General features: G+C 40.6%; 1 protein-coding gene across 1 annotated transcript; it reads right to left on the minus strand.

Moving 5' to 3' along the window:
* Positions 1 to 537: 537 nt before the first annotated feature.
* Positions 538 to 11,712, minus strand: POGLUT2 (protein O-glucosyltransferase 2). The gene is made up of 10 exons (XM_082859219.1): positions 11,273 to 11,712; positions 9,835 to 10,040; positions 7,886 to 8,091; positions 7,633 to 7,710; positions 6,417 to 6,589; positions 6,060 to 6,297; positions 4,479 to 4,688; positions 3,688 to 3,777; positions 2,415 to 2,522; positions 538 to 759 (listed from the first exon to the last, which is right to left on the minus strand). The coding sequence occupies exons 1-10, from the start codon at positions 11,452 to 11,454 to the stop codon at positions 742 to 744; spliced, it is 1,509 nt and encodes a 502-aa protein (XP_082715345.1). The 5' UTR covers positions 11,455 to 11,712; the 3' UTR covers positions 538 to 741.
* Between the last annotated feature and the right edge of the window lie 186 nt (positions 11,713 to 11,898).

Raw genomic sequence — 11,898 nt, forward strand, 5'->3', positions numbered from 1 at the left:
AAGGAACAGGGATTGATTTTGCTGGACTACAGGGTACATATTAGGAAGCTGTGAGAGATTTGATTAAAGATACAGGCAGAGGCCAGATTAAGAAAAGCCTTGGAAGATGTATTAGTTAGAATTAGGTTTGGCTGTGAGGGACTGATTATCCAAAATAATAGTGTAAATAAGAGAGAGGTTTAGGGACTTCCCTGGCCGTCCGCCTTCCAATGCAGGGGATGTGGGTTTGATCCCTGGTTGGGGAGCTAGGATCCCACATGCCTCGCGGCCAGAAAACCAAAACATAAAAAAACAGAAGCAATATTGTAACAAATTCAATAAAGACTTTAAAAATGGTCCACATCAAAAAAATCTTTAAGAAAAAAAAAAAGATAGAGGTTTATTGCTTTCTTATGTAAACCCCGTGTGTGGGTAGGTGGTGGCTTCTGTGATACTTCACTCTGAGTCCAGGATGCAGACACCCTCTCTTTTTAAGGCTCCATGGTCCAAACACAGCTAACAATTAGCACAACACAGCATTTTAAAATAAAAGTGCTTTTATTATAAAATTCTAAAAATGTGCTTTAAAGGTCAGTCATGGGAATACTGCAATAATAAGAAGAAACATATCTTCATAATCCAGGCAATCACATAGCAGATTTTATATTGTCCATGGAATTAATATTTAAAAGACATTCTTCTTCTTTTCAGTCAAGAAGAGTCTTCAGAGCACCATTATTTGAAGGAAAGGTATTTTGCGTATCAGAGTTCATCTTTGGTCTGCAATTAAGAAACAAAATATTTAGAGCCATCAGGAAGTCTTCTACGAGTCAAGAAGGCTTATGTTAGTCTATTAATTATTTTCCCCTAAAGATGAAAGAAGGGGAAAAAAAAAAGCCAAGTTATTGCTAGAGGCTTTTAGGACTATTATTTGGAATCACCCAAGGGTAAAGTCACATTGGTGGGGAACCTGAACATCTAAGCGTCTGTATTATGGTAAAAGGCTTGTGTTATGAATGGTATCAGTGAACGGCTAGAGTAGACAATGGGCAAAAAATAAACAAAGCTATCATTCTAGTCCCTAACTGCTATGAATCTGGGGAATCATTTGGCACCCCTCAAAGTCACTTAGAGATAAAAATTTAAAAAGAGGAGTGGAGAAAGGGAGCTGCCCACTTTCATTTGGAGCCAACAGAAGCGTTCTGATATCAAATCACTAACTCCATGTGGGAGCACGTTTCGAGTCCGGAAATTTCTGTTTTGTCACTGGCTTTCACTGATTTTATGGCCTTGCAGCACTGAGAGGAATTAATGCTGATGATGCACCACCTCTGAGAGCCAGCTGGTGGCAAATGAGTTCCCCCCAAAAAAACAGACAACCAAAACTGATTTGTAGCATGTACTGTTGTCATGGTGTAAATACTTCCACCACGTGGATTCCAAGCTACCAAAATTTAACCACTGTGAAAAATCCCTAAATATTTAACAGTCTGTGAACTTGGATGAGGTGTGGCTCCATCACGCCATCGGGGCTGGTAGTCTTCTTATTCCTTTTAAAACCGCTTGAGAGGCAGATGTAATAATTGCCAAATCTGCGCTCTCAACTTTGGTTCCAATGCCACAGTTCTGAGTTTGTCCGTTCAGAGACATGATGCTGTTGCTTAAAATAATGTCAAGCCAGCATATTTTATATATACATATAATACATATAATAACTTTATACAGTATATATTCCTTCAAATGAAAAATACCTGTAATCACCGCTCCCCCCCCGCAAGCCATCACACTGTCTTTACGCACAATTATGCACACAATTTGACGGTGATACACTGGTTTTTGGTTCTTGCTTTGCTATAATCCAGATAGATGATTCTGAGCTAAACTCTTCTTTGGGCTTGGTTTTGTTAACTATAAAATGAAGGCATTTACTGATCTCTCAGGTCTTCTCCAGCCTGCCAAGTCCATATGTGCATCTGCCTTTTATAAACAAAATCACTATGTAGTGGTATCAACAGAGATTGCTTTTAAATGAATACTCTGTTAACGTGAATATTGATGGTTATACATTTTTCCATCTCTAAACTGGGATGATGAACTCTGCAGAAACGATCTCACAAGGAGATGAAGCTCTCAGATGATAGGTGTGAAAACACTTTTCAAACTGTAAACATCTATTCAAATGCCACGTGATCTGAATTCTCACAGTAAAAATGGCTTCCCTCCACTTTGCTGAGAGCTCACTTCACTGCATCTTAGCGCTTGTCTTTTGCCTTTTTGGGATCTATTTTATCTGCTTCTGCTAGAATGAATTGCTTGGAGGCTCCAGGAGGAATTCAGGTAGCTGTTGCCTGACTGAACAAGGAAAGGAATGAATGAAGAGTTGGATCACTGTTAGTTCTTACTCTGACACTGGCTAGAAGGTGAGTTCTGGTTACCTTCTTTGTATGGCACGTGCAAGGAAAGAGGTCATCCTCGGTCTGTGGTTCTACCCTCCTCATGCCCTCCCGGATTTGGGGCTCACCCACTTGTAAACTGGCATATTCCTGTATAGGAAACAATACAAAAACATGTCTTATATATCACTTAACATCCACTTACCAAATTAGATATGCCAGAGTCTGCTAGAACACAGTCCACTTAACTCACGTGTCAAGTTGTGATATGCAAGGTCCTCCATATTCCCCTTAAAAGCCCAACAACAGAGCTTCTGAGAGGCGGCTGACCTTTGGGCACTGGCTGCCTATTTCTAAGGGACCACTCCTTAGTCTACGCTTCACTGATATGACTTGTACGGTATTTTTTTTTGACCTCTGCCACGTAGTGAAAATAATTGTGCTTCCCATCTTCCCTAGACTGAGAATCTGAGGACAGACTATTTCTGCCTGACCCACCATGGCTGGTACAGCCTCAGTCGCATCTTCATTCATCATGTGCTTGCTCTGGGCTAAGCTCTGGCCGAGGTGCTTAGGCTCGAAAAATGTGAGTTGAATGAATGTGGCTCTTTAGGAATTCAAATAGTACGTCCCCCCAGCTCCTTCTTCAGTTTACATACTTCACCATCCCCTAGGAAAGGTTATAAAGGGGGAAGGGACCAGGAATGACCAACTTTGTTCTGCAGCAGAGCCTAAGACACGGGGCTCAATATCTGCAATTCTGCAATTCTGAATTTAAAAAATCTTAACTTAGATCTAGTACTATTATTAGCCAATTACTTGTTTACTACTGCATTTTTTTTTAAAAAAAGAACTTTTCAAATTGTCAGATGTGCTCTAATTACAATGCCTAAATGGGTAGGTCCATAAAAACAATTTCCAAGAAAAGTCATGGCCCATATGGGGTCAGCACAACAGGTCCAAACATACCTTGCACTGTATAGAAAAAGAAATGGTAAGGCAGCAGCAATATTGTACAGAGAGGAAATGTGAATCCACGCACAGTAACTCTGTAGGATCAGAAGCCAATTTTCTAACCACATACTGCATGGTTCTAACATTAATACTTTTCTTTTAAGGTGGTAGCATTCTCCGTTAGCTAATCTTTGGCTTTCTACTATTTTCATTATTATTTAATATTTATCCCTGATTTTTGCCTATAACAGAGGTATACATATATCTCCTTAATGAATATACTATTAGAAATTAAGTGAAATATTACTTGCTACTAACATGACCAATTATAAGTATGTCTATTTTCTTAGAAAATACTGACCTGGAAAAGTTTAAAATAATAACAGAATATGTCATCACCCATGAGATTATTTCTTGCAAATTCTTGTCCTGTTTTTGCTATCTTCTTTGCCTGTGGGAACAAGAATAATATGCTTTAATGAAACATATTTTTCCCCATACAGACATATGCTGACTGATCTTCAGAGGACATTTTAGTGGGACAATAGTGGAAAAAATATCTTTGGCGTCTTGTGAGGTAAAGGGAACATTTAACAGAGTATGTTTGTTCAAATCAAAGGGACGATTTTAAGACTCGAAAGTTTGAGAAGTCATATTGGGCCTTCTAGAATTGGCCTCTCTTGGAGAGAAAAGGCATACAATAATTGAACTAACAATGACTTTGCAAAGTAAATGTAAGATGAAGCTTAATGCACTGCCTTAACAATTTTCGGCAGACAATTAGTTTGATGCTTCTTTCATGCAATCCCTCATTTTAATCCATAGCACAGTTAGTTTTTCCTCCTGCCAGGCTGGCCATCTTCATTTTCATATTGCTAGGTGAGGTGAGGCAGTGCGTGGGGCTCAAATCAAACTGACTAAAGGAGAGAGCATAATCAAGGCCAAGGTTTAGCTTTTTGTGTCATGTGCAGAGTGGACAGCTAATCCAAGCCACTATGCCTGTGTTTACCCTGAAGGGATCTGTGCTATCCGCGGGGAGGTGGCTTCCCATTTACAGGTAAGGGTCTACATCTAGGCATCCCAAATGCTTTCCAGGCACAAGACATTGAAAATGAACCCATGATAATTGGGGTACAAAGAGACTGACCTTACCTCTTCATCGTGATCTTTTGCCCATTTAAGTTTTTCTAGGAGATCGCTCAGGTTGCTTTTAACTGGAATGTAGTGTTTCCAGGGCTGCAGTTCATTATAAAAGTGTTCATAGTAGATGGAGTCCTGCTTCAGCACCACACTGTCACCTACTAGCAGATACGGTAGGCGATAAGCTGCAACGGTGCCATCGACGTTTATCTGATACTTATGCTGCAAAGAGCAGTAAAGTAGAAGAACCTCCATTAAATTTCCTTTTTCCCACTCTTCTTTATTCTCCTTCTCTTTCCACACATCAAACCTCAGATACAAACTGGCCAGATTTTACCCATGGCCTCCACCACTTAGTAAGCGCTATTATATATAACACGCTGACCTAGAGCTAAGGGCACATTTTGATGTTCCCCCAGGTTTCAAAAAGGGTCCACAAGGCTAATGGTGGGGCAGCCAATGAAATTATAAAACTGTTGTCCTAAGGCTACAACGTAAGGAAAGATAGATTTATCGTGATTCTGTAATCCATTTACTACCTTCTTGATGGCACGTGAGCACCTCACGATGGCACATTCTATGCCGTGTTACCTTTTAACATCAGGTGGCCACATACAAGTGTTAATGAAATTAACAAGCTCTGGGGCAAGAACACCTATGAGTCAAAATATTTATAGCACTGTGGTAGTCAACAGTCTTTAGCTGTAGCAAATTCAACAGGTAGAAAGAAAATGAAGGTCTGACAAAACACCCTCTGAGGAGGGATGGCTGGTATCAGATTTGATTTGGTATCAAATCTCCCGTTTCTTTCCAAAATTTCTGTGATATGCATGTGGAAGAAACACAGACAATTCAACTTATGGCCTTCTTTAGGTCTTCCTCGTACCAGGTAACCCATCAAAAGAAAATCAGGCCATTTACAGCACAGACAGCTAATCACTGGCCTTCCCACCTGCAGGAGACAGCTGACTACTTTTTGGCCCACTTTTCCCTGTTCACCCCATGGGGCTTCAAAACCCCTCAGTGGTCTAGAGATCAGGGCAGGATCCTACTGCTTGAAAAAGGGGAGTTGTCAGAGAAAGGATCCATACTGGGGAAACAGGAACAATCCACATTCTAGACACAGAAAGTGTGTAGCATCCCCAGAGTTCCTGGGCAGAACGTTTGGATGGATTCCAAGTCATTTCCCTACCAGAAGGCCTGATAAGAGACACCTGGTTTATATATCTTCTTTAGTCTATTATGATGCTATGGCCCTGGGGAGAAATATTTGTAAAATTACTTACACGTATTTATTAATAAAAAAGGATTTGGAGCTGAAATATCCTTTTCTTGAGGGTCAGTTGGGGGAAAAATTATAGCTCTACCCAGGTCCCAAGCTCCTGTGGTGCATATTTAATATCAGGTCTAGGTACTGAGTACAACCCAGGTTGCCCCCCTAGGAACTGGTTAGTCCCCGGAGCTCCATTCCTCACTGTTCCTAAAATGTTGTGCTCACCTCTCTCACCCCTGTAATTTACAGGCCTCGATTTCCCGCCCCCAAATGCAGGTATTTGGAAAAACACAAAGGATTGGCCACGGATGATGTCATACCTTGAAGAAATCAAAAAATGAAATGTGTTTCACAATGGGACCATACAGGCTTTCATCGTGTTTAAAGAAGAAAAAGTTGGTGAAAGCAGCGTCTATGAGTTCCGGGTGTTTTCTGCTGAGTTTAACCAACTCAAGTCTCTCTTTTCGGCTGTCTCGCCCTCTCCAGACAGCTGTGGAGTTTTTGCTTTCCCAGGGAGGACCTGTGTTGGCTTGCACAGACATCATATCCAGACTGACTCTGGAAGACAGAGTGCAACAGATTTTTCTCCCAAACCATCACATTGCAAGGGTTGTTGGGAAAGAACTCACCAAGGAAAGAAAACCAAGGCTCTGGGTCGTCTGGGACCCGTCTCTCACCGGCCCATGGTTTCGAGGACAGAGTCAGTCAAGTCGTAGGTAGGCATCACGATATCCTTGGAATCTGTGGAGCCACACCAGGAAAAGATCGGATGGATGTTTGAATCGGATTTCTTTTTTTCCAAAGGCCAGTCTCCCAAATTAACAAAAAACTCCACATCGGGCATCTTCACCTAGGAAAAGAAACCCAAGATGGTTAAAATGATGGTATAGTTTTTCATATCAGCCATTTCACTATCATTGTCAAAACTCCACTAAAACCCTGCTAAAGCACACTACACCCAGGGACAGGATTCAGCATATGGCAATTCTCCTTTAGGCTCAAAGTAGGTTTAGTACCAAAATAATTTTACTGTAGAGTATCTTCTTTTCTTAAAAATATTTACTTATTTATTTATTATTTTGACTGCACTGGGTCTTAGTTGCGGCATGCAGGATCTTCATTGCGGCACGTGGGATCGTCATTGCGGCATGCGGGATCTTTTAGTTGTGGCATGCATACGGGATCTAGTTCCCCAACCAGGGATCGAACCCAGGCCGCCTGCACTGGGAGTGCGGAGTCTTACACACTGGACCACCAGGTAAGTCCCAGGTATTTTCATCTATAATATACTGTTTGGGGTTGAGTGTGTCCCCCCAAAAGATATGCTGAAGTCCTAAACCCCAGTATCTCAGAATGACCTTATTTGGAAATAGGGCTGATGCAGTTGTATTTAGTTAAGATGAGATCCTACTGGACTAGGGTGGACCCTTAATCCAATATGACTGGTGTTCTTGTGAGAAGAGATGAAGATGTCAAAACACACAAGGATAACACCATGTGACAACAGAGCGGAGTGATGCAGCTGCAAACCAGGAACACCAAGGATTGCCGGGCACCCCCAGAAACTAGGAAGAGCCAAGAAAGGATCCCCCCTATAGGTTTTAGAGGAAGCACTGCCCTGCTGACACCTTGGTTTCAGACTTCTAGCCTCCAGAATGGTGAGAGAACAAATTGTTGTTGTTTTTAGACACCCAGTTTACAGTACTTTGTTACAGCATCCCTAGGAGACTAATACAGGTATACTACCTGACATAAAACTTCAGAACAGTATATAGTACTTAAGGGTCCAGAATAGAACAACCCTGGTATTGTTATTATTTTTATTTTGAAAAATTATAGTGTAAAACCTGGGCTCAAATTGTCTATTATACATCTGAGAAAAGAAATACTTACTTTTCTAGTCAAAGAAAGTAGTATGGCATCCATGAAAATTCTAAAACCTACATGTTCACCATGAGTCTTGATATAAACCTGGAAGAGAATTGAATGTTTACTGTTTGTCTAAAAGTAACCACTGACTTCACTGAGATCAATCTTATCACAATGATCTGCAGAATGATTTTTAATAAAACTATGTAGCTAGTTGTAGCCAAATGGTCAAAGTAAAAAATCACTAAGGCAAGAAACCCTCAGTCATGAATTGTACCTTGTTATCCTTCAAGGTATAATGACACAAGCTCTGTCTTTGTCCAAATCTTTTCGGGATTTCTGTTGCAATCTTTTCTGGATCAATGATAGGGAAATGTGCCAGATCTCTCTGAATTTGAGTAATGGTTTCTGGGCAGTTCATCTCCCATAGCCAGGCTGCACTGTCTTCCAAAGGACAGTCACAATTCTCATGGTAAACTGGCCCTAATTACACACAAGGAACAAAGTATACAGTAATAATTTCACTCAGCATTTGAAACATGTAACAAATATTCGTAATATGACTTTACAAGTTTTGCCTATTTAGATGGGGAGGGCAATTTGATGGAAAACATATTTTAAAAAGAAAAACATTTTTATTACCCTGCTGTATCTCAAGTTAAGTCTGTTCTGACCGATCTTCACAGATAGGTGTTATGATATTTTCACAGTCAGGCCCACTTGGCACGAGTTCAAAAGAAAGCCAACGGTGCTACTTTTTGCTCTAAGTGGCTACCATAGTCCATTACTCTTTTTTTTTTTTTTTTTTTTGGTGGTGCGGCCTGTAGGATCTTAGTTCCCTGACCAGGGATCGAACCCATGCCTCCTGCAGAGTCTTAACCATTGGACCACCAGGGAAGTTCCCATAGTCCATTACTCTTTTTTTAAAAAATTAATTTTTATTGGAGTATCATTGCTTTACAATGTTGTGTTAGCTTCTGCTGTATGGCAAAGCATTACTCTTTATGTTTTGTGTACTTGAGAATAACCAAACATTGGTAAAAGGATATCAGAGGAGTATACCTGTTTTAATGAAAGAGAAAATGATAGAAATTTATATTTCAGTGGTCTATTATACAAACTAGTTCTTAAAGGGTCTAAGGTACTTTTCTCAATGGATAAATCATCGTAAGTAACAATACAAATGGGCATTCCCTGGCGGTTCAGTGGTTAGGACTCCACGCTTCCACTGCCGGGGCCTGGGTTCAATCCCTGGTGGGGGAACTAAGATACTGCAAGCCTTGAGGCAAGGCAAAAACAAAAAAGCAAACAAAAAAAACCAATACAAATAAATAAAACACCCCTACTATGTTTGGTATAATATATTTTTCTAAAGAAAATATAAAGAAGCAAAGTAATCCTCAAAACACCCATTTCATTAATATTATAATGAATTAGTTACATGTTTATAGAAATAATACTAACATAATATAGAATCTGAATTGAGATTTTACTGTCATTTATTTCTATGAGTCTCAGATTGTCACCTTACCCAGGCAGTAGTAGACAATGGGACATCTTTTTAAGGTTAGCAGGTTATATGGTACTGTGTGGTCCTGGTGGAGTGTGGGGAAGAAATGGAGGCACTTTCTAGAAAAATGTTTGCCTTTCGTGGAGCAGGGAGACAAGGAAGATTCGTGTGTCTGTATACACCCTGCTTCTCTAATATTTTAGGGTACTGTCTCTGCTGAGAGGGAATGATATGGCTCTAGGTAAGAAAGTTGTACTCTTATCCTGTATAAGAAAACAGAATTTCTCTGGAAAATAGCACTGAAACAAAACAAAAAAAACCCCACAGTCAATTTCCCCGCTCTCCCATCAAGTCCTCTTTCTTCCTGAAGTGACCGACCAAATTTCAATAACACTCATCAGTTACTTAAGTCATATATCTCTAATTAAGAAAGCGCCATCGATGACCGTATATATAGCTTGATTGTTCTTGCTAATGTTGTGCCTTTAGGGAGCAGATTCTCTATTAATATGTTCTTTCCTCTTTAGCAAATTGTAATTTCCATTTGAATCGTGCATTTCTCTCTTTTACCAGGACTCTCAATTTAGCTTTCAAGTAGGAAATGTCTATGTTTTTCTTTTAGTGAAAAAAATACCACGCTAACTTGTTTTTGTTGATCAAATGACATGTATTATTGTGTTCAAATACTGCTGTGTTAAAATTATGTTCCAAATTACCTGTTAAAATATATGGAGACTTGGCCACATGTTGACCTTGGAATTTGACTTCTATCTTCAGATTTGTGTAGCTCGCATACATTCTGTATCTTACTATGAAGGACCCATCCTTTCGGTCTAAAATCTGGACGCCCACTCTAGTGAATTGCTCATCTGGGGCTGAGATTTTAATCTGGAACACCTTTTCACCCGGAGAAGATGTGAATCTGTGATGGGAAGAACAATGAGATATAAAGATTATTTTAAGAAACAACCGTGCAAAGATTATGTTCTCTAGTCTGTGAACCTTCCTATTCTCCTCCACATTCTCCCCCTAACATATGCTTGTTTCTTTTTCTTTATGCTTTTAGTACCAGAATGAATAGGATGGATCAGAGAGGAAAAAAAGAAGAGGATTACAATGGCCAAGATAACATAAAACAGTTTTATTAGAAAATTGCAAGGAGATATGTTGACAACTAATTTATGTAAACATAGAACATACTTATGCATTTCATATATAAAAACAGTCTTATCAACCTACTATTTATTTCATGCCCATCTGGAAATTTGTGATGAAACGGTGCCTCTAAAGATAACGATTTTCTGAAAAATCTCTCTCCAAGATTTTTTTTTAAAGAATCAGTATTATAAATCATGCTCAGCCACGGGCAAAAGCTAGTAGGTCGTATATCACCCAAGTGACATTGTACAAAAGTTTTTTTTGGAGTGAATGCTCTGGCTGTTACGATTAAGATGGTATTTAGTTTCCCCAATCGTACTATTTATAGACAAGAGACAAAATTTATAACTCTCCTTTCCTTTGGGAAACTTCTTAGTCCCAAGATTTTCTGCCTACAAAATACACACAGTCAGCAACCACCAATTAAAAAAAAGACAATCATTTCAGAAGTAAGTGAATTCTACAAATAAATTTCAAGTATACTTTTAACCGTTGAATTCAGCGGAACGAAATAAAGTTGTAACAAACATAGAAGATTCATGTTTTGATACGTTCCCCCTCAACTCTAAAGTTTCAAATAGTGCTTTATTTTTCTTTTGAGTTCCAAAACCTGCTTACCTGCAGAGGTCCACCTGAAAACAGAGAAAGGTGCAACCAAGCAGTTTCTAACAACTGGGTTTAAATTCCTTATAACAGTTTATGCAAAAATAATTAGAAAGAGTACTTTCAGCAAAGTACAGGAGTTTGTTCTCCAGTCATGGGGAAATCCCTATCAAAATAGCCAGGAGAAGAGCTAATTCGAAATTATTTGTAAAGCTACAGAGAAAAACTGATTGGATGGGGGGAACAGTTACAACCAGATGTGAATAGCACCCAAATGTCCTGGATTTTAAACTGCTGTGCAGAAACAAGTTCTTGGGCGAACAAAACTTAAGGGGAAAACCAGTAAGTTTTAACTGTATTCCAAAATAGTCAGGGAGCCATTGCTCGACTTACTTATTTCCTGATGTGTCCACCGCCTGGATGTAGAAATAGCGCGCGGGAAGGACCACAGCTGCTTTGAGCCCGGGTCCCCATATTTCGCTCTTCTCCGGGCTCAGTCGCCTCTCTCCGCCGGTCTCGGCCAGTGCTGGAACTGTCCCCAGAAAGAAGCAGTAAAGCAGCAAAGTGCTAAACATTTACAAGATGGACTCAAAATGATCCACAGATAAATGAAGTGGAAGAGGTGGACGGAACCAGCCGCGGCTCCGGCAGGGGCACGTCGGCCGATCGCAGCAGCAGACGCGGCTCCAAGTGGGGTCCTTTGCTGTGCTGGGCAGGCGCGTGGGTCTCCCCGGAAAGGTCACAACCGGGGCGCTGGCTTGTCCAGCTGAAAGGTGCCAGTAGTTCTGCTGAAATGCGCAAGGACCACGCCGCTCCTCTTCCTCGGGATAATGACAAACTTGCGTTGCTTCTGTAACTGGAGCATCATTGAGGGCGAACGCGTCTCAGGTTCCAGCCCAAGGTGCACGGCGAGGGGATTGGCCCGCGCGTCCGCCCGGACTGAGTAAGGCCTCCTCCAAGTGGATGGCGCAGTGGACACGCGTCCCGGCGCCAAGGCTTCCTGGGACGTGTAGTTCGCG

Source organism: Leucopleurus acutus, assembly GCF_964270905.1.
Source record: "Leucopleurus acutus genome assembly, chromosome: 18".
NCBI classification, from domain to species: Eukaryota; Metazoa; Chordata; class Mammalia; order Artiodactyla; family Delphinidae; genus Leucopleurus; species Leucopleurus acutus.